Source organism: Labeo rohita, chromosome 13 (assembly GCF_022985175.1).
Source record: "Labeo rohita strain BAU-BD-2019 chromosome 13, IGBB_LRoh.1.0, whole genome shotgun sequence".
NCBI lineage: Eukaryota > Metazoa > Chordata > Actinopteri > Cypriniformes > Cyprinidae > Labeo > Labeo rohita.
Window position 1 is genome coordinate 20696254 of NC_066881.1, and position 27701 is coordinate 20723954.

At 35.7% G+C, this 27701-nt stretch overlaps 2 protein-coding genes across 4 annotated transcripts; one reads left to right on the forward strand and one right to left on the reverse strand.

Moving 5' to 3' along the window:
* Nucleotides 1–335: 335 nt before the first annotated feature.
* On the forward strand, nt 336–25867 carry ogdhl (oxoglutarate dehydrogenase L). Of its 2 annotated transcripts, XM_051125898.1 has the most exons (23): nt 351–582; nt 1326–1539; nt 2563–2730; nt 4176–4278; nt 8535–8650; nt 8898–9052; nt 9634–9780; nt 9867–9957; nt 10053–10232; nt 10376–10504; nt 10622–10801; nt 12663–12815; nt 13467–13569; nt 14622–14750; nt 17060–17210; nt 19311–19438; nt 19680–19858; nt 20968–21039; nt 21856–21981; nt 23849–23921; nt 24003–24166; nt 24254–24405; nt 24620–25867. In XM_051125898.1, the coding sequence occupies exons 2-23, from the start codon at nt 1336–1338 to the stop codon at nt 24741–24743; spliced, it is 3027 nt and encodes a 1008-aa protein (XP_050981855.1). In that variant the 5' UTR covers nt 351–582; nt 1326–1335; the 3' UTR covers nt 24744–25867. The 2 variants fall into 2 exon arrangements, 1 of the variants encoding a protein (XP_050981855.1); XR_007828939.1 differs by lacking the exons at nt 13467–13569; nt 14622–14750; nt 17060–17210; ... (6 more) ...; nt 24254–24405; nt 24620–25867 and having other exon boundaries at nt 336–582; nt 10416–10504; nt 12663–12809.
* Nucleotides 25052–27502, reverse strand: c13h10orf53 (chromosome 13 C10orf53 homolog). Of its 2 annotated transcripts, XM_051125902.1 has the most exons (4): nt 27354–27502; nt 27111–27230; nt 26976–27022; nt 25052–25178 (listed from the first exon to the last, which is right to left on the reverse strand). In XM_051125902.1, exons 1-4 carry the CDS (start codon nt 27445–27447, stop codon nt 25143–25145), a joined length of 297 nt encoding a protein of 98 aa, XP_050981859.1. In that variant the 5' UTR covers nt 27448–27502; the 3' UTR covers nt 25052–25142. The 2 variants fall into 2 exon arrangements, with proteins under 2 accessions (XP_050981859.1, XP_050981862.1); XM_051125905.1 differs by lacking the exon at nt 25052–25178 and having other exon boundaries at nt 26463–27022.
* Between the last annotated feature and the right edge of the window lie 199 nt (nt 27503–27701).

Genomic DNA, 27701 nt, shown 5'->3' on the forward strand with positions numbered 1-27701 from the left:
ATACGTCTAACGGATTTAGAGGCTTTTTTCATCTGTGTCTAAAAATATCCCATATACCCATATTATGTTTAGGGTTATGCAATTCCATTTTAAGTAATTAATTACCTAGGAATTTCCCAGGCATTCTCACTTCTGATTGGTGCCGAACTCTGATATGCAGGTAGGTTATATCTGATCCCTTTCCATAGGCATCACAGCACAGGTGCTTCCTCCTGCATTATTTATTTAGGCTATTAACGCAGTTGTAGTGAACTGGATATTTACTCATTGGTGTGAAGTAGTTCATAGTGTAGCAACGTAAAAATGCTATACAACAGCAAAACTATACAAAGATAAGAAAAAAAAAAAAGTCAAATAGCCTATATGATATTCTAAACCAGGTGTTATTTTTGATGCTGCAGTTTAGAGCTCAAAGTGTCCAACTGCAGTACAGCGCTGAGCACGTGTATGCGGATTATGGGACGGATTGACGCTGGAGAGATTATAGGACAGAGAAAACAAACTCCAGCCTGAATCAAACGACAGACCGCATTTGAACTCAAGCGGACCATCTGAGACCATCTTCATCTGCGCGCAGTCAAGGTGAAATATATTTGCTATGACGTAGAGGAAAAGCGTGGACGCCGTTGCTTGTGTCGAGCGAATGGAAACATATAACCTAGATGCGTAACAGCTGTAATCGATGCATCTTTACGACTGTCCGCTCATATATTTGCATCGCATAAATGTATTGGATGTGATTGTGGAAACGGGCTTTTAGGTTGTTTAAATCAATTTGTCATTGAAAAGGTGGAGATGAAGGTCGAGGTCTATTTAAAAGCCCTTTTCATAAATCGCCGGTACTTGAAGCTAGGCTATAGACAGAGCATTTTAACGGCACAGTACGGTTAAGGTAATCCATGAGAGCATCCATAAATGCAGTTGCGGCATCAACGAGGATATTTTTAGGTGCAGGTGCAGTTTTGACTTTTTTACCTCTAAGCTTTTTAAAGAAATAAACAGTAGCCTACTTTTGGAAAATATCATTACAGTACACTCAATTGTACATTAGTTTATTATTATTTATGTACATGAAGCAGGTCACCCTACCACAAAGGCCACATTGGATGACCATCTTCACTTAATGCTCGTCAACTACCTTAACCAGCCCAGATGTGTTGGTGAACATCATAACAGCAGTTAGTTCACTGCTATCCAGTTTATAAGTTGGTGTTTTCAGGGTTAAATCGCACAAATCATGTCTGAAATGTTGTTTACAAGACCTTCCAAGAGCAGATCTGTTGATTAATTCTGCCTTAATACCTTTCTGTTTCCTTTTTATGAAGTTTTTCAGACATGAGTCAGCTGAGGTCCTTGGCTGGTGCTCTAAGAAGCAGTAGCCAATGGATGAGGGGACACGTGGGGACAGGAAGGCGAGTTTTTGACCCACGTCGTAACTGTTCGAGCGAGGCTGCTGAGCCCTCATTGGCGGCCTGCAGCTCCAACTACGTTGTGGAGATGTACTACGCTTGGCTGGAAGATCACAAAAATGTTCATGAGGTGCAGTGAACATCTACTAAAGACACTCCAACTCTATTACGGTTCAGAAACCTAGTGTGGTTGCTAGTAATATAAGTGTACTGCGGTGCTAAAATGTATTGGTCCCTCTTTATATTTGGTGGCCTTAACTACTATGTACTTACATCAAAAAATGAGTGCAATTTTTGCTGCTACTGAGGTGGGATATGGGTAAGGTTAGGGAGAGGTTTGGTGGTATGGGTAGGTTTGAGGGTGGGTTAAGGTGTAAGGGATGCGTCATTAGTATTCTGTAAATGTACTTGCTGAAATTAATTACAGATGTAATTACATGCAGGTATTTTTAAATATAGTACAATGTAAAAACAAAAGTTTGTACACAATAAGTGCATTGTATCAAATGATTAATTTAAATGAAGTAGATAGTAGTTAAGGCCAATCATTTAATCACCTTCATGTCACTTTTCTTCACTTTTCACACAATTTGTTGAGTCAACTTAAAATAATTTAAAATTTTAAGTTCAGTCACCTCAGATAAGTTTAGTCAACTTGAAATGTTAAGTTGTACTAAGTGACAACTTAGAGTTGACTGAACTAAAATGTTAGTTTGTTAAACTTGTTGCTAGTTTGTTACCCCACTGCCTTCAAATTTCAAGTTGAATCAACTCATATAAATAAGTCACTTAGTACAACTTAACATTTCAAGTTGTCTAAACTTTGAGTTGACTGAACTTAAAATTTTAAAGGCGGTCAGGTAACAAATTATATTAAGTTGACTCAACTTTACAGTTTTGCCTGGAGCACAAGTAAAGTATTTAACAGTATTTAAACTGCTTTTAAACACAGTGGGGACTAGAGAACAACAAACAGCTTGGACATTTTGCTAAATATCTCATTTTGAGTTCCACAGTCATATGGAATTGAAATTACATTATAGAGAGAGTAAATGATCTTTTTAATGTCAGATAACCTTGAAGCTTTTTGTTTTGAATTAATAGATCAGAAAATGTAACCTTTTGAAATGTGTTCTTGCTATATTTGCAACAGTCTTGGGATGCATACTTTCGTAACGCTCAAGCCAGCGGTTCAGAGGATACTGGAGAGAAGCGTCTGTCTGCGCTGCTCCAGGGCCGAGCCATGTCCCAGACACCTGCCATGTCAGAGAAGGTGGTGGAGGATCATCTGGCAGTCCACACTCTTATCAGAGCTTATCAGGTAAAGTGAGGAGCTCTGGGTTAAAGGAATAGTTCACTCAGGAATGAAATTTAATGAAATTGTACTCACCCTCAGGCCATCAAAGATGAGTTTGTTTTTCCTTAGGAACAGATTTGGAGAAATTTAACATTACATCATGTGCTAACCAATAGAACCTTTGCAGCAGTGTTGCCAAAGTCTGTGGTTTTCCCACGGGTTGTTTTTCATGTCCAGGGATTAAAGCAACCCCCTACAATGTGATATATATGGAATGTGAACTTTAACAGGGGAACCCCACCAAAAAAAACGTCTTGACCAGTGGAATCGCTATTTTTAACGAGAGATTGAAACACGATTGGGCTAGTTTTGGATTAGTTTTGAGTAGCAATTGGGTGGGTTTTATTGTGCAAACCTGGCAACCCTCCTCTCCAGTGAAATGTCTTAATGATTGATTTGTTTCTTACAAACGTGCAGCTTTTCTCATCACAAGGTGTTAATTGATGGACTGGAGGCATGTGGATTATTTTGATGTTTTCATCAGCTGTTTGAACACTCATTCTGACGGCACCCATCCATCCTTTGGTGAGCACCTGATATAATGCTAAATTTCTCCAAATCAGTTCTGATGTAGAAACAAACTCGTCTACATCTTGGATACCTTGAGAGTGAGTAAATTTCTAGTAAGTTTTTTAATTTTGCGTGAACTGTTGAATGATAACTATTATGATAACCATAACTATGTTTTAAAAAGAGTAAAGTATAACAATAAAAAAGTCTACACTACAGCTATAACAATAACAGCACAGAGGAACATTATTGTTGGAATCACAATTTTTTCCAGCAGTTATTATTGTAGTTATTATTCTTGATGTGAATAGGCCTTTAAATTGAGTATTAAAGACAGAAATTCAGAGGGGTTTTTTTCTGCAGTTGAGAGAATCTGATACACAATAAATTATTTTGATAAAATAATCCAGTCATATTCTCTTACATTGGCACTGGACTGGAATAAATCAAAGACGGGCCTGTACATCCGTACATTTTATAGTGTCCCTGTGTAGTTATGCAAATCACGTGATTAATTCTAGCCTAATTAGACTAGCTTTTTTCCCTTTTGAAAATGATTATATCAAAGAGATTGCTTGAATCAAAACAGGTGGTAACATTTTCCCTGCTTCCTCTAATTAATTAGATGAAGTATCGTAGGGATTTATTAAATTCTGTCTTTTGGCAAAGCCAGCATTTTCTTTCCATCTCCTGTTGCCAGCCTGTTGGGAGTTTATGTTCAACTTATTGTGAATCCTTGTGAGATTTGTTAGTCATGTGTCACGCTGGTTCATATTTGTGCGGGTCAGATATCCCCCAGTTGAGTCAATGCACTTCCCGGCTCAGAACTTGCTTCTGGTTCTTGTTTGTTTTTAGTTATGAAGAAGTCACATTCAATCTTATGCATTTGGTTACTTTAGGTACGTGGTCACCATGTGGCCAGGCTGGACCCTCTTGGCATCCTCACTGCCGATCTGGATTCCTTCGTTCCCTCAGATTTAATCACATCAATTGACAAGCTTGGTGAGATATCTGTTTAGCGTAAAATTTAACTTCATGATTCTTATAACCACTCACTACCTTTCAGTGTCCTACTTTGTTCTAAAAACATCCAGTAAATGCTGACTTAGTTCCTTGCTTGGGGCTCATCCTTAAGAGTGTTTTTGTTATTATTCTCTGTTAGCCTCCCCCTCAGCACCATTCAATACTGCAGCTGCTGAGTAATACACTTCTCTTTGAATAGGAGCTCCTAATTACTGCTAAATACATTGCATCTTGCAAACTTAATGACAGTGTCATATTTTGTCTAGTCATTAAGAATGCAAATCATATATACCTTGACACTAAGCATTTCTGTATTAAAATGTATTTAATAAAGTTAAGTCCTGTTTAGATAACATACTAATAAAAGAAAAAGATTTATTAAAAGAATTTAATTGTTGAAAAGAAAACTAAAGAACATTGGCATAATCTTTTATTACTAATTCTTAGAAAAAAACGTATTATATACAATATTATATATAATATTATAATAATGAAATCTAATATAAGTAATAATAAATAATAATATTATAATATTTAATATTATAATAATAAAAAATATTTAAAAATGCTATTTAAAATAAAAAATATTTGTATTCACAATGGCATGCAAAAGTTTGGGAGCCCCTTTCAGAATCTGAAAATGTGAATCATTTTATATAAAAAGATCATACAAAATGCATGTTATTTTTTATTTAGTACTGTCCTGAGTAAGATATTTTACATAAACAAAGTTTACATATAGTCCACAAGCCGAAATTATTCAAATAAGCCTATTCAAATGTTTCTGCAAGGGGTTCCCAAACTTTCGCATGTCACTGTATGTATTTACAAATATATAAATTATATAAAATTTACAGAACTACTGTGTTGCTTATTTGTATTTAAAAAAGGATGTATTTTAACCAACAAGCAGAAACATGCAGGAAAAAATAATAATAATAAAATTAGAAATTACATACACATGACTATTTGTCAAGATCATTCAATTTCTTAAAATGTCATTTTTATGACAAGGACTGGTTAGTTCAAGTTGTAAAATGTGGCATGACTCTTCAAAATATTGATATTTATGATATTGAATGACTTGACCTTTAATAAACTCATGATATTTGAAATAAAACATTTTAAATTACCATGAAATTTGAAATTATAATTTGAAATTTTAATTTTAAAATCTCTCTCTCTCTCTCTCTCTCTCTCTCTCTCTCTCTCTATATATATAAATATATTTTTTTATTATTTATTTATTTATTTTCTTTCTCTCTTTTATTGTGAGCACTCTTATGTCATTGACCCATAGATTTCAGGCTTCCAAAAAATATATAACAGTCTTTTTGTCTTTACTTTGTCTAAAAATATTTTAAATCTTTATCTTTGTGGTTGATTTTGTCTAACGTCAGCGCTACAGTTCTCGTTTGCATTACAAGCTACCGGAGCTGTGTCTAATGTAATTGGTGGCTGACCTTACCAACCCCAGCCACTGTGTTTATACGTCACTGTAGCAACAAAGCTGCACCCATCCGCTGCATACATCTCCTTTTTAATTATGAAAGGAAAATTAGATTGGCGGAGCTGACTGAAAAAAACACTTTCATTGCAAAGTGAGGACTTCCAGTTATTAGACCATTCATCAAATGACAAATTCTGACCCCCATATCATTAAAATGCAACATATTATTCATTAAATATGCTGAATGTATAGAATATGTGAATTCTCTGCACATAAAACCCAGTGGCGTGCTATTTCTAAGATGTTCGCGTGTGTAATCTTTCAGATCAGTCTTTTCATTTTAGTACAGGGCTTCCGAAGACCATTGGAAGTTGCTTCCCTAATCTCATAATCAGAGCTGATAGCACTTCACATTATATAAGGATCAAGATATTGTAATGAAGTTTAGTAACACTGCTCGTACCAGTGCTCGCGTTTTGGTTATTTGGTGACTCATAGTGCTCGATTAATGGAAAGGGGGGGAGTAAGGGCGTGTATGTGTAAGTGGTCAGCAAACAATTCCTCATTCGGCCATTACAGATTCCCCAGTCTCAGACAGCGACAGGGGCTGGAAGGGAGAGCTATGCCCCAGACTCAATCGCGAGCACAGGTTAATGTTATCTGAGATAAAGGCCCATAAATCTTCCCCTTTGCTCCTGTCGGGTCCTATTGCCTTTAGTGTCGCCAGAGTAGAAGGATGTAGGACATGTTCTCACAACAGATCGAAAAAGAGAGAGTAATAGCCGGTGAGAAGACCTCTCAAAACATGCCTCTTTTACCTCAGTACACTCTTGGTCAGGTCAGGTTTTGTCAGAGCTTTTCCTATAGCCTCTGTGCTGCTAATAAGGCCGTGTATTGGACCAGAGACTCTTAATTTCAGTATGATGTATCTTTCCTCTTTATCTATACTGGGGCTTTAATTACATTTGCACCTGTCTCCTCTTGTGTGTGCTCCTCTCTTGAGGAGACACAGTCTTACTGATAGACCCCGGTGTTATCTACAGGAAGCATTTACAACCTACTATGATTGCCTGGTTTTCTTTCAGCGTTTAGGGGTGTAACTAACCATGAAATTGGTAATGATGTTAGTTAGGATTTACATATGAGGGCTCTAGGCTGTGACTAAATTGTTGAAAATGTGTCAGAATATGAAATTGTGCCAGTATGTCTGAAAACAATGTCTTGCTTTGATTTAATCACTAACCTCATAGTTATGAATATGCATACTTTTAAATATATCAACAACTCCAAAGCTCGAATTGCATCCAAAAAAATATGCATACAATATAAACATGATCTGAATTCATCTTGTGGCAGTGTTTCCTGCAAGCAACAACAAAATCAACACAAGCTCACAAATAAATGACTCTTATGAAATGGTTCTTTTTAATGAGTCAGTCAAAAAAAATTCACAAAACACTCTTGTAAGGCAGCTGTTTGAATCAGATTCACTCTATAAATTATTCATACCCATTTTTGAGATGGTGAGTCATTCTTCAATTATGGCCATTTTGAAAACTAGCCGGTTGTTAACTGTTACTGTGATGTATAATTCAGAAGAGAGTTTTGTTGTGTAAATTAATAATGGTATTCTGTAATACACTGCATGTTTAGTTTTAATATTACATAGGGTTAGGGTTAGAGTTGTAAAGGAAAGTGACTTGTTGGAGCCATAATCAACATATCTTTACCAGTGTTGGGCATGTTACTTTAAAAAAGTAAGTAGTTATAGTTACTAGTTACTTCTCACAAATAGAAACTGAGTTAGTAACTGAGTTACATCATTATAAAAGTAACCAATTACCAGGGAAAGTAACTGTTATGTTACTTAAAAAAAAAAAATGTTCAAAAATGTCAAATAACTTAGATTTGACCAATATAAAATATGATAAATTAATAAAATATTGTACACTAATCTACACTATTTCCATGTTGCTGTGGGACAATATGAGAGACAACTTCCAGGGGCTAAATGTCACGTTATTGGGGTCGCTTTAACCCGCGGACATGAAAAACATCATAATAACAACAAAACAATGTGCTTTTGTAAAATAAATAAAATAAACAGTGTCCGGTCTCTGCCATCTCGGTCTCCATCACCTCTCGTAACAGACATGTAAATAAAACAATCTGAATCTTGATGAATATGTGCCTCAAAGACATGAGAAATATATGTATAGAAAGCCTGAAATGTCTGCTTTTCATTAAGTAAATAAGTCACGTTGAAAACAAGTAATAAAGTAATTCGTACGATGCCAACGCAAGCTCCAGTTTTTACTGTCTAAACTTATCTCTAATGTAATCACGCTTTTCAAATTTTAAACATCCATGGGAGATGGGCAGACATGTAGGTAAACACACACATCACCTCTGTAAACAAACGTGAACATTCATCAAGTCCATTTCGGCTGCTTTTCATTTCTAGAAGAAGATGCGGTGAGAGGAATAAGCCAGAATTTATCTCAGAAGAAGAACGCAACACAAAAATTGTAGTAACGCTACATTTTATTGTCAGTAACAGCATTGTAAAGGGGGAACAGTAATTTGTTTGATTACTCGTACTTAAGAAAGTAATGCCGTTAGTAACACCGTTTTTTTATAACGCTGTTATTCCCATCACTGATGTTTACTTCACTGCAAATATGTTTTGTTTAAAAAGTAACATTGCAGAGGTCTTATTAATTTTCATTACAGCATGTTTTGTTGCTGTTTTTGCTTTAATATGCTTCTCCTCTTTAATCTTTAGGCTCTTACGGCTTGGAAGAATCTGATCTGGATAAATCATTTCAGTTGCCACTAACTACATTTATTGGGGGAAATGAAAGCACACTCCCACTGAGAGAAATCATACACAGACTTGAGGTGGGTAGATGCTGGATTACTGTATATTACCCAGTCTTTGAGTAGAAATACTCTTTCCTCATTCCTCATTAGCTGGTTTTGTGCTTGGATTGATTCAGATTTGACACTTACTAGCTATTCTGAAAGGATGTAATTTGGGCAAATGTGACAAGCTCATCTCTTACATTATGTTGATGTTTAATTATACTTCAAAAATGAATGCATTAATGAATGAAAGGGTAAACAGAATTTGCTTGGAATGTTTCAGACATCATACTGTGGTCATACAGGAGTGGAATTCATGTTCATCAACAATATGGAGCAGTGCCAGTGGATCCGACAGAAGTTTGAAACTCCGGGAATCATGACGTTTTCTGACCGAGAGAAGAGGACTTTGCTGGCCCGACTGGTTCGCTCAACACGGTGCATATGTTTAAAATAAAGTTTATTGTCTTTATATTAGAGACTTATTTTTCCTTGCTTTCATTACTTACTCACCCTCATGTCGTTCCAAATCTGTAAGGCATTTGTTCATCTTTGGAACACAAATTAAAATATTTCTGACAAATTCAAAAGCTTTATGACCCTGCATAGACAGCAATGTAAGTGACAGGTTCAAGGCCCAAAAAAGTAGTAAGGACATCGATAAAATAGTCAATGTGACATAAGTGGTTCAACCTTAATTTTATGAAGCTACGAGAATACTTTTTGTGCACAAAGGAAACAAAAATGACATAATTCAACAATTTCTTTTCTTCTGTGTCAGTTTTTCACACACATTCACAAAAATATCATCAAAAATATCCTAATTTGTGTTCCAAAAGGTCTTACAGATTTGGAATCACATGAGGGTGAGTAATTAATGACAGAATTTTCTTTTTGGGCGAACTATCTCTTAAAACCTATTTTATTATTGGAATCAGAACTGCATTTTATTTCTATTTAATTTAGCGAAGTCAAGCTGACAATGAAAGAATTTTTATGATGAACTTTCATTGTTCTAGGTTTGAGGACTTTCTTGCTCGCAAATGGTCTTCAGAGAAACGCTTTGGTTTGGAAGGCTGTGAGGTTCTCATCCCTGCCCTGAAAATGATCATTGACAAGTCCAGTGAAGCTGGTATAGAGAGTGTAATTATGGGAATGCCTCACAGGTACCTCTAAAACCTGCTTCGTTCAATCTCACTCTGCTCTTATGAATCCACCCCAGAAATAATAACACAACCTCTGATTTACACAGAGGCCGACTGAACGTGCTGGCCAACGTTGTTCGCAAAGATCTGGATCAGATATTCTGTCAGTTCGATCCCAAACTTGAGGCTGCAGATGAGGTAAAACAATTTCATCTGATGAAAGATGATTTTCATTTCATTTTCATTCTCTTATTGCACTTCCAATGTACATTTCACACTTTAATTTTCTTCAGGGTTCAGGAGATGTGAAATATCACTTGGGGATGTACCACGAACGGATAAACAGCGAAACAGATAAGAATATCACATTGTCTCTGATGGCAAACCCCTCTCACCTAGAGGCGGTAGATCCTGTCGTTCAGGGCAAGACCAAGGCAGAGCAGTTTTACAGAGGAGACACCGAAGGAAGGAGGGTAGTATCTTCAGATTATCTTTTAAGATATAGCTACTGTAAAATATAACCACATATTCTTCTTTTTCTGCTGTATAATGGCTCATTTGTTTAGAAGGTTGAATACATACAAACGAATAATGCCATCAATTTCTTTCTTTGCAGGTGATGTCTATTCTAATGCATGGTGACGCTGCTTTTGCAGGTCAGGGAGTTGTTTATGAAACCTTCCATCTCAGTGAACTCCCTTCATATACCACTTATGGTACCATCCATGTTGTGGTCAATAATCAGGTTAGCATCAAACATAAGATTTCCTATTAAAATCGACCTATTTCAAATCTGAGGAGTGGCTTAACCTCTGACCTTTTAGTATGTTGTAGATTGATGAGTGTTATCTGATGTTGCCAGATTGGATTCACCACAGATCCCCGAATGGCGCGTTCCTCTCCCTACCCGACGGATGTGGCTCGTGTAGTCAACGCACCCATCTTCCACGTCAACGCTGATGACCCAGAGGCTGTGATGTATGTTTGTAAGGTTGCTGCAGAATGGAGAAACACTTTCAACAAGGATGTGGTGATAGACCTGGTAAATACTGTGAAGACACATCGTACATATCACTGAAAATATCACTGAATGTTATGATAAATCATGTACTGGTAAGGACTTCTCGATTACACAACTAAAGATCTATTATCCTGGTTCAAGAATCACAGTCTTTTCTTTTACACAGTAGGAATGTCAACCAAGGGTTTGTGAAGGTACTGCAGGGGCTCCATGCACAGATATTTAAAACCAAAACATATCAATATTTTTAAACACAATATTTTGCATTTTTTAAAAATTTACTCACCTCGATGTCATCACCTCGACTCTAATGGCTCCACAAGATCCCAGCCGAGAAATAAGTGCCTTATCGAAACGATTGGTCATTTTCTAAAAAATAATATTAATAAAAATGTATATACTTTTTAACCACAAATGTATGTAAATTTAAAATACGTAACTTAACCAAAAAATATGTAATCACATTAGAAAGGTCACACGTAGTTAGTTCTTCGTCTGTGTACACTTGAGGTCAAAAGTTTACATCCCCCTTTCAGAATTATTAAAAATGTTAATTATATTACCAAAATAAGAGGGATCATACAAAATGCATGCTATTGTGTATTTAGTACTGAATAAGATATTTCACATAAAAGATATTTACATATAGTCCACAAGAAAAAATAATAGTTGAATTTAAAAAAATGACCTGGTTCAAAAGTTTACACCCCCTTGATTCTTAATACTGTGTTGTTACCGGAATGATCTACAGCTGTTTTTTTATTTGTTTTGTTTGTTTAGTGATAGTTGTTTGTAAGTCCCTTGTTTGTCCTGAACAATTAAACAGCCTGTTCTTCAGAAAAATCCTTTCCAGCAATGACTGTATGATTTTGAGATCCATCTTTTCACACTGAGGACAACTGAAGGAATATGCAACTATTACAGAAGGTTCAAACACTCACTGACGCTTTAGAAGGAAAAACCATGCACTAAGAGCTGGGGATTGAAAACTTTTGAACAGAATGGAGATGTGTGCATTTTTCTTATTTTGCGTAAATATCATTTTATATTAGTACTGCCTTCAGAGGCTACAGAAGATACTTACATGTTTCCCAGAAGATAAAATAAGTTAAATTTACCCTGATTTTCAAATTCAAAAGGTTTTCACCCCGTGCTCTTAATGCAACGTGTTTCCTTCTGGAGCATCACTAAGCGTTTGAACTTTCTGTAATAGTTGCATACGAGTCCCTCAGTTGTCCTCAGTATAAAAAGATGGATCTCAAAATCATACAGTCATTGTTGGAAATGGTTCAAATACACAAAAATACTAGAAATACTGGATTGTGGGCTCTGAAGGATTTTTCTAAAGAACTGCGGGCAGTTTAACTGTTTAGGACAAACAAGGGACTCATGAACAACTGTCACTAAACAAAAAAAACACTGTGTGGATCATTAAGGTAATAACACAGTATTAAGAATCAAGGGAAGTTAAACTTTTAAACCCTGTTATTCTGGATGTGGGCGTATTCTGTCTAGTTAGATAGAGTTAAATTGGGCTTTAGGTACAGTATAGCTTTGTTTTATGTGCTGATCACTTCAAGAAAGTAATTTAGGTTTTAATATGGTCCTGAGTGGCACAGCCTAGCAACTAATTTGGAACACTGAGGAAAGGTATTTGAAAACTTACTTGGGAATTATTTCCAGTTGAAACAATGTCTAAAATATACTTTAATTTGTAACTGTTAAATATGTAGAAAAGAACAGAAAAGTGTAAAAACAGTATAGACATTGACTCTTAGGTGAACAGTGGCAATAGTGTTTTTTATACAACAGAAACTTTTGGGGTTGATTAATGATACTGAATTTGCGTATTAATACACATATATTGACATTTCTTTTATAGGTGTGTTACCGGCGGTTTGGACATAATGAGATGGATGAGCCCATGTTCACTCAACCCCTCATGTACAAGCAGATCCGTAAACAGGAACATGTGCTGAAGAAGTACGCCGACAAGCTCATCTCCGAGGGAGTTGTAACACTGCAAGAGTTTGAGGTTTGTGTCTCACTCTATGGAAATCTCATTAGTGTGTCATTATGTAATGCGAAGATGTCCACCTGCTGTTGTTCCTCCCACAGGTCATCCTAATTGACCTTTTTAACTCATCTAAAGCATCTTTTCCACAGCTGTTGTTTTCCCGGCCTATTAGGAAATGATGGGTTTCCTGTGCCGTTTGGATATTGTTTCCTGACAATTGATGGAGGCTGTGTTCCGATGCTCAGCCAATGTCTTTTCGCTCTGGCGATGACACGTTTCATACTTCACCCGCTGACCCAGGCTCTCGTTCCCTGGGTTCAGAGCTAGCCACCCCTCCCCTCCTAACCACCCTCAGATTTGTGTCGCCGTAGAAACCACAATCGTCGGACCAAACCATCCCTCCAGTGCGGATAGCTGACACCTTGTCTCGCCCGGCGACAGCTCGTTTTATTTACAACTGCATCCCTGTCACTCTTCACTCGCTGACATAGCTCAGGGGATTTCACTTAGAGAATAAATTGTGACTGGAATCTTGCTGTTTTCTCCACGCCGTAGCACATAGGTGCCATGAATCATTAATTAATAATTTGTCACAAATGTGTCATGTGTCTGGTTTTTTGATGAATATAGTGGATGGCGGGCTAGCGCTGTACTGTGAATTGTTTTCAGGAGGAGGTTGCTAAATATGACAAGATCTGTGAGGAGGCGTACACCAGTTCTAAAGATGAGAAGATCCTACACATCCGCCACTGGCTTGACTCTCCCTGGCCAGGTACATATTGAAGACTTTATCCATCTTTTTCTTCCCATAAATTGAATTGTACAACTACATACTATCTTAAATATGAACACACTGGTTTGTATTGCAAACAATTTTACCGTTTACTGCACGTTTTTATTCTTCTCGATATTACTGTATAGTGTCTAATGAACCGGAAGTCTTACCCATACTGTTGGCTTGCTTTCGCATTAAATAAAAAGGTGGACAGATGCATGGTGTTTTGGTGAAAACATATAAGCGTTTCACTCCAAATCCTCCCATTGTCACCTTTGTTTTTTATATAGCGCTAGAGGTTTTAGAGATGTTTTAAAGCATCTTCACAGTATTGAACAGGAAAATAATCAATGAATCAATGATGCAAACTTCAAAAATGAGGCAAATTCAAATTCTTCTGTAAAGCAGATGTGGTAAGACAATAGTATCATTATTCAGCGTCAGTCAGTTCAGTGTTGGTTCAGTTCAGTTCAGTTTAGTTCAATTATTGTGTTCATTCATTATGAAAAAAGTTTAATTCAGCATTAAGCAGCTCTACTAAAGACAGTAGGGTCCACAACAATACTTGAAGGTTCCCTAGTCCTTTTGTTTTCAGACTTTCAACTTTTAACTTTTTATTTAATTTAATTACATTTTAATCTATGGGCCGTCCTAGTTTCTAAAATAATTATAATAAGAAATAATTAATTAAATTTTCAGTGTCATTTGTGATCTACTGGATAAAGATCAAGTATTTGATTTTTAAAGGATTTTTAAAAATATTTTTACTCACAATTTCTTGTCAGTAAAATATTTTAATTTTAAATAAAAAATAAAAATATATATATTATTTATAAAAAAAATGTAAGATACATTTATACAGCATAACATTTCCAGGTCTAGAGATCACGCTACCTTGCATATCTGGGTTTTCAAGACTGTAGAATTTGATTTTAATGCTTGCTTTGTCTCATTTTGAAATATTTTAAGTCTTTTCTAAGGCCCACTGGTTGAGCACCACTGATCTAGACCCCTATTGGTGGTGATATGTGCTTTGTTTTGTGTTTAAGACTTCTTCAAACCAGATGGAGAGCCAAAGAGCATGAGCTGCCCTTCGACTGGACTGAATGAAGAGGTGCTCAGGCACATTGGTGAGGTAGCCAGCTCAGTCCCTCTAAAGGATTTTGCCATCCATAGTGGTGAGTTTCATGTATTTGAGGCAGTGTTGAAGCCACAGTTTCTAGCAAAACTATATAAGTATGATTTCTTAAACTTGGGGTGTTGTAGACCAGTGGCCTGTCAAACTTCAAATATACATTATAAAAGTATCATAAAACTAGTAAAACTATTTGGTTATATTTAGATATTTTCAAAGGTGCTGCTTTCTTTAAAATTTTTGATTAACAATTACTATTAACTTCTTGGAAAAGAGAGAAAATGCATTCCATGGATTCCAGAATGTCATACAAGTTTCAAAGGACATGAAAGTGAGTAAATGTTGACAGAGTTTTCAATTTTGCTTGAACTGTCATTTTAATTACTGCTGTGGAGTCCCAGAGGCCTGTTTCTAGCAGTCAGATCATCAACTAGATTATATCTTATGTACTGTTAAGCTTTAACCACTAGGGACAAAACACTAGAAACTGACATCAAAGCATTGCAGGATGATGGTGGTAATGGTGTGGAACATCAGCAAAGCCCTGACAGATGATCCTTAGACTTCTGATATAGGAATGTCTCATTGCTCCACACGGGTCATAATTTTCTTTCACTGAGCAGCGGACGCAGGGGAGCCATAGTGGATTGATGGAGTTGCACTATGGGACCATTGCACTTAAAGAGCCGACTCCAATCTGGCTGCCTTAAATTCTGCTAAATCACCCTAACCACCATAGCCCTCCAGATAAACTTTGTTTATTGCCTGCCTCTAAGCACAACTACCTCACAGCATCAAATCAACCCACCGGCAAACGTATTTCTCTGACACAGGCCAGTGCTTTATTCCAATGGGATATTGGGTATGAAATTCAGGTACTATGATGGGTTTGATACTCATAAACATGAACTGTAAACATGAAAGGTATTTTAACACATATGGCATGGAGATATCACATATATTATAACTTTTATTTTCAAAAGTGATGATGATACCTAATATGAGGAAAAGAAAAAAAAAGTGTAGATACAATTTTACAAGAAACAATCTTATTTTTTTTCTATAGAGCCCAAAAAGAAAATAAATAAAAACAAACATGGACAATATTTGCGATAAAGGCAGTACATATACAGTTCTGGTCATAAGTTTACAATCACCGTGCAGAATCTGCAAAATGTCAAGTAAGAGGGATCATACAAAATGCATGTTATTTTTTATTTAGTACTTACCTGAATAAGATATTTCACATAAAAGACGATTACATATAGTCCACAAGAGAAAGTGAGTGTTTGAACCTTCTGTATTAGTTGCATATGACTCCCTGAGTTTTCCTCAGTGTTAAAATATGGACCTCAAAATCATATTGTCGTTGTTGAAAAGGGTTCAAATACACAAAAATGCTGAAAAAAACCAAAGAAGTCGGCACCAATAGCCTTGTGGACAGTGCGCCAACATGTGGTGCAGTTGTGCCTTTGGTGTCCCAAGTTAGAATCCCGCCTTGTGGACCTTTTCCGATCCCACCCCCCTCTCTTTCTCCCACTCACTTCCTGTCTCATCTACACTGTCCTATCAAAGAAAAATGAAAAAAAAAAAAAAAAAGGAATTAGTGGGACCCAAAGGATTTTTCTGAAGAGCAGCGGGCAGTTTAACTATTTAGGACAAACAAGGGACTAATGAACAACTATCACTAATAAAAAAAGAAAAGAAAAAAAAATGCTGTGGATCATTCAGGTAACAACACAGTATTAAGAATCAAGGGTATGTAAACTTTTGAATGGGGTTATTTTTATAAATTCCACTATTATTTTCTTGTTTGGACTATATGTAAACATCTTTTATGTGAAATATCTTATTCAGGTCAGTACTGAATAAAAAATAACATGCGTTGTGTATGATCCCTCTTATTTTGGTAAAATAATTAACATTTTGCAGATCCTGCAAGGTGTATGTAAAGTTTTGACCTCAACCGTATAAAGTATTTTACATCTGAATATGAATTAACATTATAAATGTGATTTTGTTCTGTGTGTGTAAATAAAAAGTTAACTTAACCATGTTGGCTTGACAAAGCTTTTTTATTTTTAAAAACTTTCTTCTGAGACCATTCTAACTCTGCTAACTAACTTTAACTCTATGTTTTCTCCTACACTTTTCCTGTTGGACAGACAAGATCCCATAGACTTCCAATGAAAGCTTCTACTAGCTTATCTATTAAACAGGGCTTTGTCAAGCCAACATCAAAGTCTATCTTGACCAACTTTACTTTTTTAGTAAATTGCATTTTTAAAGCGTCACACAACAAAAGGTACAAGTTTGTGATTTTCTATATGTTTTGTATCTGTGTTATTTCAGGCTTGTCACGTATTCTTCGAGGCCGAGCCGATATGGTTACGAAACGCACGGTAGACTGGGCTCTGGCAGAGTACATGGCCTTCGGCTCTTTGCTGAAGGATGGTATTCATGTGAGACTCAGTGGACAAGATGTGGAAAGAGGAACATTTAGGTAAGACAGTCATGGGAGACCATCAGTTGTTGTCATATATTTGTGATTTCACGTATTGGGCCACGTTGCAGTCTTAAGCTGACTAGATTTCCGTAACTAAAAATAACAAAGCGTATATTTTCTACCTTATGGCTCCATTAAAACTAAAATGTCAACACATTGACAAATGACGTCAGCTTGTCGCACACAGACGGAGTCCTCTGAGAGATACCCACATGGTGCCGTCACGGTACTGCTTCTGAAGGAAACCCGTTTTATGTCACCCTACAGCAGTACAGACACATACTCCCACGTCTGTTTGTTACTGTCATGAGCAAGGTATTTTGGCAGCCAGGTTTGTGTTTCCAATGAAACTCGGAGGCATCAGCGTAGCTGAATTTATCACAACACAAATGGCATTATTTGCAGATTCACTTTACAGTTTATGACTCTAGAGTTACAATGGGCTACACTGCACAGTTTTATGTTTTGCTTAGAACGTAATGAAGGTAAAATGTGGGAAAATACGCCAGCAAAGTATAGCTTCTGTGTGATATGAGCCTTTTTATCAAAGTAGATTGTCTGCTGGTGCGTACATTCGGTCTCAATCTTTTTTTTCGCATGCAAAGGCTCTGGGAGCGAACATATTGGTGTGCTCCAGTCTGCTGCTTCTGCTTGTTACTCAGGGAGTTAATGGCTATGAGTAATTGATTCAGTCTACTGTGTTTGGGAATGCACTGAGTACTGTGCTCTGGTCCCTTGATTGATGAAAGCAACACACAGCTGATGCACAGTGGAAACTGTTTACTCCCCAGGTTCTCTGTGTTTCCAGAGCTAGCCCGTAGAGACAGGACACTTTAGCTTAAAGAGCCACTTTTGATTTACATTTGTGATTAAATGAGCGTAGCAGACAGACCCCAATTAGCCTAAACACATTCCTTGAGGTTACATTCTCCACTTTGCAACATTATGTATCAGAGGAGCCCGTATTTGTCAAATGTGAATTACCCAGCTTGTTGGGAAATATACATGGTCAACTTTGTATTTAAATATTATGTAATGTCTATGTACTTATTGGAATTTGAGACGGCCTGCGCAGGACATCATTACTGTGATATTTAAAGGACTTTAAAGATTGTCTAATCGCACTGGGTCTGATGGCTGGCTTGAACATCGCATCAGAGGAAGCCAGCAAAACGTATCACATCTCCTGTCTGAAATTCACTGCCGCCCATGAGCTCTCACACTGAGAGGATATAAAGAGTTAGAGTGCCTCTGGCATTACAGCTTAAGAAAAGATTCCTTAAAACATCCTTAAGGTGTTATTTTATTTTATTTTGTCTTATATACTGCTATTCAACAGTTTGTAATGTTTTAAAAGAAGTGTCTTTATTATTACAATCTAAAATAAAGTTTTTCTATTGTAATATACATCTATTTTTTTTCCTGTGATCAAATCTGAATTACTCCAGTATTCAGTGTCACATGATCCTTCAGAAATCATTCTTATATATATATATATATATATATATATATATATATTACGTTTTATTAGTCAAAGAATCCTAAAATACAAACCCTTATTTTAAATTGTAAAACCATTAATATAACACAGGCCCTATATATATATAACAAATAGATGGAGTATATATGTGAACCCGGACCACAAAACCAAGGTCCATTTTTTTAAGTTAATACATCTAAAAGCTGAAAAAAATAAACTTTTGTATGGTTTATTAGCATAGGACAATATTTGGCCAAGATACAACTATTTGAAAATCTGGAATTGGAGGGTGCAAAATGAACAAAATATTGAGAAAATCGCCTTTAAAGTTGTCCAAATTAAACTCTTAGCAATGCATATTACTAATCAAAAATTAAGTTTTGATATATTTACGGTAGGAAATTTACAAAATATCTTAATGGAACATAATCTTTACTTAATGTCCTAATGATTTTCGGCATAAAAGAAAAGTTGATAATTTTGACCCATACGGTGTATTGTTGGCTATTGCTACAAATATAGCCGTGATATTTATGATTGATTTTGTAGTCCAGGGCCACATATAGAGAGTTATCTTTTTCATCCTGCTTAGTGCATCTTCTTACCTCATTTTGCAGTCATCGTCACCATGTCTTGCATGATCAGGAAGTTGATAAGCGCTTCTGCGTTCCAATGAACCACCTGTGGCCGAACCAGGCTCTCTACACAGTGTGCAACAGCTCCCTGTCTGAATATGGTGTTTTGGGTAAGAACCACCTGTTTTCAATTTGCATCTGGTTATTAATCAGCGTGCACAAAAAACCCCAAAAAAAACAGGTATTCCCTGTTTTTTATATCTTTAAAATTACCTCCAGAAATGAGCAGCCTGTACAGAACAAACTGCTCCCAAAATTCGCCAGCACATTTATTTGCCAAATCCATACTCAAGCTTTTATACAGTACTATTTTTATGTCCAAGTATTCTGATATATGTTCATGTTGTTTAGGTTTTGAGCTGGGTTTTGCCATGGCTAGTCCTAATGCCCTGGTGTGCTGGGAGGCTCAGTTTGGTGACTTCCAAAACACAGCCCAGTGCATCATAGACCAGTTCATCTCTGCAGGCCAGGCCAAGTGGGTCCGCCACAATGGCATCATCTTACTGTTGCCCCATGGGATGGAGGGAATGGTGGGTCTTATACACTACTGGTCAAAAGTTTGCAATAATTAAGATTACTTTATTGTTTTTAAAAGAAGTGTTCTTATGTTCAACAAGGCATTTATTTGATCATAGATACTGCAAAAACATTGTGAAATAGTATTATAATTTAAAAGAACTCTTTTCGTTTTTTAATATATTTTAAAATATTTTATTCCTGTGATGGCAAAACTGAATTTTCTAATATTCTGATTTGGTGCTTAATTATTATTGGTACTTAGTTGTTAAAATAGTTCTTATTATTAACAGTGTTGAAAACATTTTGCTGCTTAATATTTTTGAGAAACCGTAATACATTTTTTAGGACTCTTTGATGAATAGAATGTTAAAATTTGTAATAGAAATCTTTTGTTACATTATAAATGTTTTTTAAGTCACTTTTGATCAATAATGAATAAATGAATAAAAGTATTAAGCCCTTAGCCCATGAATGAATCAAAAGAATGAATGAATAAATAAACAAATAAAAGTGCACCACTGCTTACCAATAATAATTAATAATAACTGAGCACCAAATCAGCATATTAGAATGATTTGTGAAGGATCATGTGACACTGAGGACTGCAGTAACTTTTTGCAAAGACCCAGCTTTGCCATCACAGAATTACATTAAATCTTAAAATATATTAAAATAGAAAAGATATATATTTTTAATTATAATACTCTTCCATATTTTTTCTCAACAGATTTGTTGTATCATATTACATAAGTGTCTGTTCCAGTTGCATATGTAATTGAAAATACACAAGACACCATAATAAATATAATTTATTAACTCCTTAGTTATTTCTGCCTTTGCCCTATTAGACTGTATCAAAGCTAAGGCTATTTTTAGAGTTGGTTATATAGATCATAACAATCCTATTGACCACTGAATTTAATTTCCTGCAGGCATAAAACGCAGGGTAAAATCTTTTTCAATGCTTTCCTTGACTCAAAGGCAGAATAGCTGTACTAAGATCAATAATGATGACTCAAGTTTGGTCTGAGCCAATAAATGAGGCTATAATTCTTTAGCTTAGTGTGGCGTTTGATAGACCTACACTCATTAGCACTGGTGTGTTTGCACTAATGAGCAGGGCCCGGAGCACTCGTCAGCACGGCCTGAGCGCTTCCTGCAGATGAGCAAGGATGACCCTGATCGCTATCCGGTAAGTGGCGCTTCCTGCCGTGCCTCATGCTGAATGGACACAGGTAGTTTGAAATGGATGCACTTCACTGATTGCCAATTTGTTTGATGCTTAATATAGTTCTTGTTAATACTGCTTTTCTTTTTAGTCTAGCACTATGTCAGTTACAATGTCAGAGCATCATGGGTAAAGACATAGGGTAGTGGTACTAATTACAGTAGTTGTACTAATTACAACCCTGAAAAGTATTTTAAAGATGTGATCATTAAACAGGGTGTTGACAGAAAGTTAAATCAGTTCATGAATGTTTTCTTTATGCAGAAGAAGTCTTTCGTGAAAATGTAAAAAATCAAATCTTTGTGCTATTTTGGAATCTTATATAATAATACCTGAATCATTAAAGGGATAGTTCACCCAAAAATGAAAATTCTGTCATAAATTACTCACCCTCATGTCGTTTCAAACCAGTAAGACCTTTGCTCATCTTTGGAACGGAATTGAAGGCACTTTTGATGAAATCCAAGATCTTTTTGATCCTGGATCTGACCCATGCAGTTTCAGAAAGCTCTTGGATATTTCTGGATCATCAGAAATATCTTAATTTGTTTTTTTCTGAAGATGAATGAATGTCTTACAGATTTAGAATGACATGAGGGTGAGTAATTAATGACAAAATTTAAATTTTTTGGTGAACTATCTCTTTAAATATTTAAAAAGGATAAACATCTATTGAAATGTGATGGATTTTTTTTTAAACAAAGCTTTTACTTTGACATATTATGGGATTTTTTTGACATGATATTTTTAATGAGCTGTGCTTTGTTTACCTTATTTAAGGAATTCACTGGAGACTTTGAGGTCCAGCAGCTCTATGACTGTAATTGGATCGTGGTCAATTGTTCAACACCTGCCAGCTACTTCCATGTGCTTAGAAGGCAAATCTTATTACCATTCAGAAAGCCAGTAAGACAACCCTTTTTCCTTTGTGTCAGCATAATAATATTTTTAATGTATTTTGTGGGTTCATTTTATATATGGGAAGTTAACAAATAGGCAGTAAAAAATGCTTATTTTGTAAAAGACAAAATATTTTTAAAGAGGAAATGCATATATTTATGTAGTGTGAAGTCTGATCTTTAAGAAAATATCACTAACCAGTTTTTCATAGTTTTTTTTTAAACAAATTTGTTTTTAAAGTTGTCCTATGGTGTGACAGCAAAAATGAAGGGTAAAAACCCTCTTAATAATATATACATAGCATGAGAGAGATTTATCCATACTGTTAGACACTAATTTTTATATAGTGTTATTTATTAGGGCCTGAGCACCGCACTGTGAGGACCCTATTGGAATTACTCTGTTTATTATTTAATATAAAATTATGATAACCATGTTTTTTTTTTTTGGACAATTTCAAGACAAACTTTAAAAACAAGACAAACTTTGCTGTCATCCGTTCAAAACTTCAAAAAATTATATTATTTCAAGATAAGTGATATTTATATCTCCCCTATACAATACTCAACTGTTTTTTAAAGATATTTTTAGATAAAAACAAATCTGTGGTTCTTCTATGCGTGTCACACCATAGGACATTACGTCACACTAAATGACAGAAATGGTAACTAAAGTATTTTTGTTTAATTTAATTATTCAAAGAAAGTGTCATTTTGATGCAAACAATATCAACATGTTTTTTAAACAAAGAGTAATTTGTCCTGTGGTGTGATAGTACATGCGTCACACCGGTGGACATTATCTGTCACACCATAAGACAGTTTAGCTTATTGTGTAAATGAATGACCTTACTATTCCGAACTAACCTGTCATCAGCAGTTAGCAAGACACGTTTGCATAATTTTCCATGATTATGTCGTTTAAACGTAAAAAATTTACCATGTGCACGTCATGCGCTTGACAAGGGGCTTCAGTAACATGACCATGAATGGGGTCTTTCAATCAATTGAAGGTTTCTCTGGAATTGGCCGATTTAAAATCACGTTATGGTGTCACAGCAGAGGACATGGTTTTCAGAGACAAAATGTATCAAGTTCCTACTCTTTCAGTAATACATGTATAAAAAAAAAAAGATTGCTACTAAAATAGACACTTGTACAATTATGCCAAGGTATTTATTAACATTTTTATGCTTTTCTTTTTAATTTAAAAAGTTGTAATTTACTGAACCATGCTTGAGACAGTCACACCATAGGACAATTTTGAGATCTGCCTCAACAACACAAAAAAATCGAATAACACTGTCCATGTAGGATAAAGAAATGTTTGACAATATACTGCATTTTAAATAATGACAATATTAATTCATTTTTATCTTGTGGGACAGTGAAAATGCCATGTCACGTCAGTAGCCCATATGTAAAATATAAGATTTAGTATTCTGTGCTACATTGGCATTATGGATTTAGACTTACGTTTACTTTCACAGCTGCTATCATGGTAGTTTGACAGACTTTATTAACTTAAGCCTTAACTTAGATTTTATGTGAAAGTTTGACGTATGTCCCCACACTCTTTTGCTTCTGTGCCACTGCAATTGTCTAAAGTGATTCCCTGTTGTAGAGAAATGCAGAGGTTTGTGGAGCATGAGAAAATCTCTTCCTGAGCAAATTAAACTGTGAGCGTCTGGGGATGATATTGTTTGTTTCGTATGAAAGTGCTCTTAATTTACTGTTTTGCTTGGTTTCACAGCTGTGTCTTTATTACTATTTTTTGCGTTCCCTTAGATTGAAGTTTTAAAGTCTAAAAGTGCCTAAATGCGACTATAAATCAAAAACAGTTTGACTGACCACATTTTCATATTCTTATTCAGCTGATCATTTTCACACCAAAGTCTTTACTGAGGCTGCCCGAGGCGCGCTCCAGTTTTGATGAAATGATCACAGGTGCAAAATTCTGATAGACTTTAAATTCTGTCCAGCTTTTGGGGATAAAATTTACCCATATCTAATTCATCTATGTTGCAGGGACAAAATTCCTAAGGATAATTCCAGATGATGGTCCTGCATCTGAAAATCCAGAAAAAGTCAAAAGGGTCATCTTCTGCACCGGAAAAGTGTACTATGAGTTGGCAAAAGAGAGAAAACAGCTTAAGTTGGAAAAAGATGTTGCAGTTGTCAGATTGGAGCAGGTCGCCATTATACTTCCCTGTGGTGTAAAGTGTAATGACACTGCAGAAATGACCATTTTAATAATCATTTACGTTCTTCCCTTTTAGATATCACCCTTCCCTTTTGACCTCATCAGGGCTGAGGTTGAAAAGTACAGCAATGCTGAACTCATATGGTGTCAAGAGGAACACAAGAATATGGGCTACTATGACTACATAAGGCCACGCTTCCTCACAGTGCACCCTAAGAATCCAATATGGTGAGTCTCTTTTTAAAGGAATGTTTACCCAAAAGTGAAAATTTGCTGAAAAATTTACTCACCCTCAGGCCATTCAAGATGTAGATGAGTTTGTTTCTTCAGTGGAACAGATTTGGAAAAATGTATCATTACACCACTAAATTTTTATTTTAAGCATGTTTGGTGTAGACTAATCAAATTTGTATAGACCAAACTAAAAACTATTTCCTTTTAGGTATGTTGGCCGTGACCCTGCTGCAGCCCCTGCCACAGGAAACAAATTCGCTCATCTGGCTGAGCTGAAGAGGTTCTTGGACACAGCGTTTAACCTTGAGGCATTCAAGGGCAGGAGTTTTTGATCTTATTGTGTTAGTTGTGGAAATTAGATTTTAAAATGAAATATAACAGCCATCAATGCACAATTTATTAGATAAGGGCATTTTCATGTTGCCAAAGTATGCAAAATTGATCAATTGAGCACAAGACGGCAAATAGAAATTTGTTTAGCTCATTTATCCGTAGATTTCCACCAGAAATCCCTTATCTGTCTTAAGTAATCGGTATTCTTCTTTTTTTTTTATTTGTCTTCCATAACTGTCACACTTGGCTTCATCCTGAGACATCAAACAGATGGCATGTAGACAAGTAACAATATTCTCCATGGCAGTGGTGATATTCTCTGTAGCTTCCACAAAATATGCTTCCTTTTTAGACGTTAGGGTTCTTTTGCCGTTTAGGACTTGTGGGAATCACGACATTTATAACGTCAACATGTCTGTGACAACTTTGAAATGCTATGCACGTTGGGAAAGAAATAAAAGGAAGTTACAAAACAATTACTTATACCGCCAATCTGATAAGCACAAGTATCTGATGCAGTATCTTTCTGTGTAATCTGTCAGGAAACTGCTTTGTAGTGTAATTTAGCAACATTCTGTGTGTGATCTTTCTGTCACTCAAGTTGGACTAAACAGCTAGAACTAGCAACTATAATCCAGCTAACTGGATTTTACTTGAATCTGTGCTGTAGGGTATTCATATGTTAGTCGATAGTGAATTTAGTGTACATGTTTAAAAAAAGGTAAAAAAAAAAAAAAAACATTGGATTTGCTTGTAGTATATTATAGACAGTAGGCATAGCTCATGGAGAACAATGATCATAAATATAATTCACTGTGATAGATTGTGATAAATGATAGACGTTTCTCAACAATAATGCAATAAACTGTGTGTCACCGACAAAGGATGGATGCTTGCTTGGTTATATCATTTTTCATATACCTGTGCACATCCAAAAGAGGTCTCTCCACAGACAGTGTGCTGCCTTCCCATACAGCAAGACAACATTAGTGAACTTATAACATACATGCCAGAAAATGCTGTCTGGTTAGTATGCTCACTAGATTTTAAGACCTTGTCTATGTTTAGAATAGTATACTGTACCTTACAATTCTTACATGTGCTGCATTATGTAGTGTTTATACTGTGCGGAATATGCTAATTTCCTGACTTACTGTTTCCAGTATGATGAATAAACTGGAAATAAGTTAAATACAGTATGTGCTTTCTTGACTCATTATCTGACAAGACTGACAAATTTGAAATTAAAAATATTCAACTTTTTTTCTGAGATGTTAGCTAGACTTGAATTCAGCATGTATTGTGATTAAATTATATCTCACATATAGTGAGGTCATGTGACTATGTAGTGAACTACACTACCAGTCAGAAGTTTTTAAACAGTAAGATTTTTTTTAAAGAAGTCTCTTCTGCTCACCAAGCCTGTATTTATTTGATCCAAAGTACAGTAAAATTGTGAAATATTTTTACTATTTAAAATAACTGCTTTCTATTTGAATATATTTTAAAATGTCATTTATTCCTGTGATCAAAGCTAAATTTTCAGCATCTTTACTCCAGTCTTCAGTGTCACATGATCCTTCAGAAATCATTCTAATATGCTGATTTGCTTTTCAAGAAACATTATTATTATTATTACTATCAATATTTAAAACAGTTGAGTAATGTTTTCAGGATTCTTTGATGATTAGAAAGATCAGCATTTATCTGAAAATATCACCATTCATCAAAGAAACCTGAAAAAATGTACTCAGCCGTTTCCAACATAATAATAATAATAACAATAAATGTTTTTGAGCAGCAAATCAGAATATTAGAATGATTTCTGAAGGATCATGTGCCTGGAGTAATGATGCAGGTTCGAAATCACTGGAATAAATCCTACGTTTTAAAATATATTAAAATTGAAAACAGTTATTTTAAAAAGTAAAAATATTTCAAAATTTTACTGTTTTGCTGTACGTTGGATCAAATAAATGCAGACTTGGTGAGCAGAAGAGACTTCTTTAAAAAACATAAAAAATGTTACTGTTCAAAAACTTTTGACTGGTAGTGTACGTTTGTTTACCGTTCACTTATATTTAAAGAATAGTACAGGCCTGCTGTTATTTCACTCATAGACACAAATAAAAAAAGAGCAGACGTTATACTGCGTAGTGTTCAGTACAAAGTATGCTAGTGTTCCATTTGAAACACGGACATAGACATGGCGTTCAGTACGCGTCCCTCACCGCGTTAATGGCCTCCTGGCACCGCGGATCAAGTCGTCCATCACCCCCTATGAGCAAAGAGAAGTTTGACGGTGTTGAGCATCACATCTCTTATCATCCAGAATGCAGAATTTTCCAATTGTTGACGCAAATTACCAAACTCAAGGTCAGTAATGTTGCACGTGTAAACGCACTCTCCATTGACAATGAGCTCCACTATATTCCAGTCATCCGTTTTCTCGAGGACACATCTGTGGCCGTCGCCTTTTAGGACTGCTACAAGTGAGAGTAATTTTCACCAAATTACAATAGTGCTACATGTATTGTTACTACAAACGAGTAACCGGGTAAAACTGTAACGAAATTACTTAAACCTGATGACACATTTTTAAGGATTACCTTGTAAACCGTCCAGGCGAAATGTTCTGTGCTCGACAATACCACACGACTCATATGGACCATATTTGATTGTTACTACTGAATTAGCCGGCATAATTATACATTTATCTGTGTAGCCACCTCAGGGCTAGGCTGTTGTCAAAACTGCGTTTGTGTGTGTATTCCTCTCCATAGCAACCACTGACCAATAGTAACCCAAAACATGCAAACAGGTCACAAGGAACACAAGTGTATCAAAACAGTTAAAGCCATATATATATATATATATATATATATATATAGGTTACGTCTGCCTTACTTTTCAAAGCAGAAGTAAGCCGATTTCTGTAAATGTCCAGGACTTCCGGT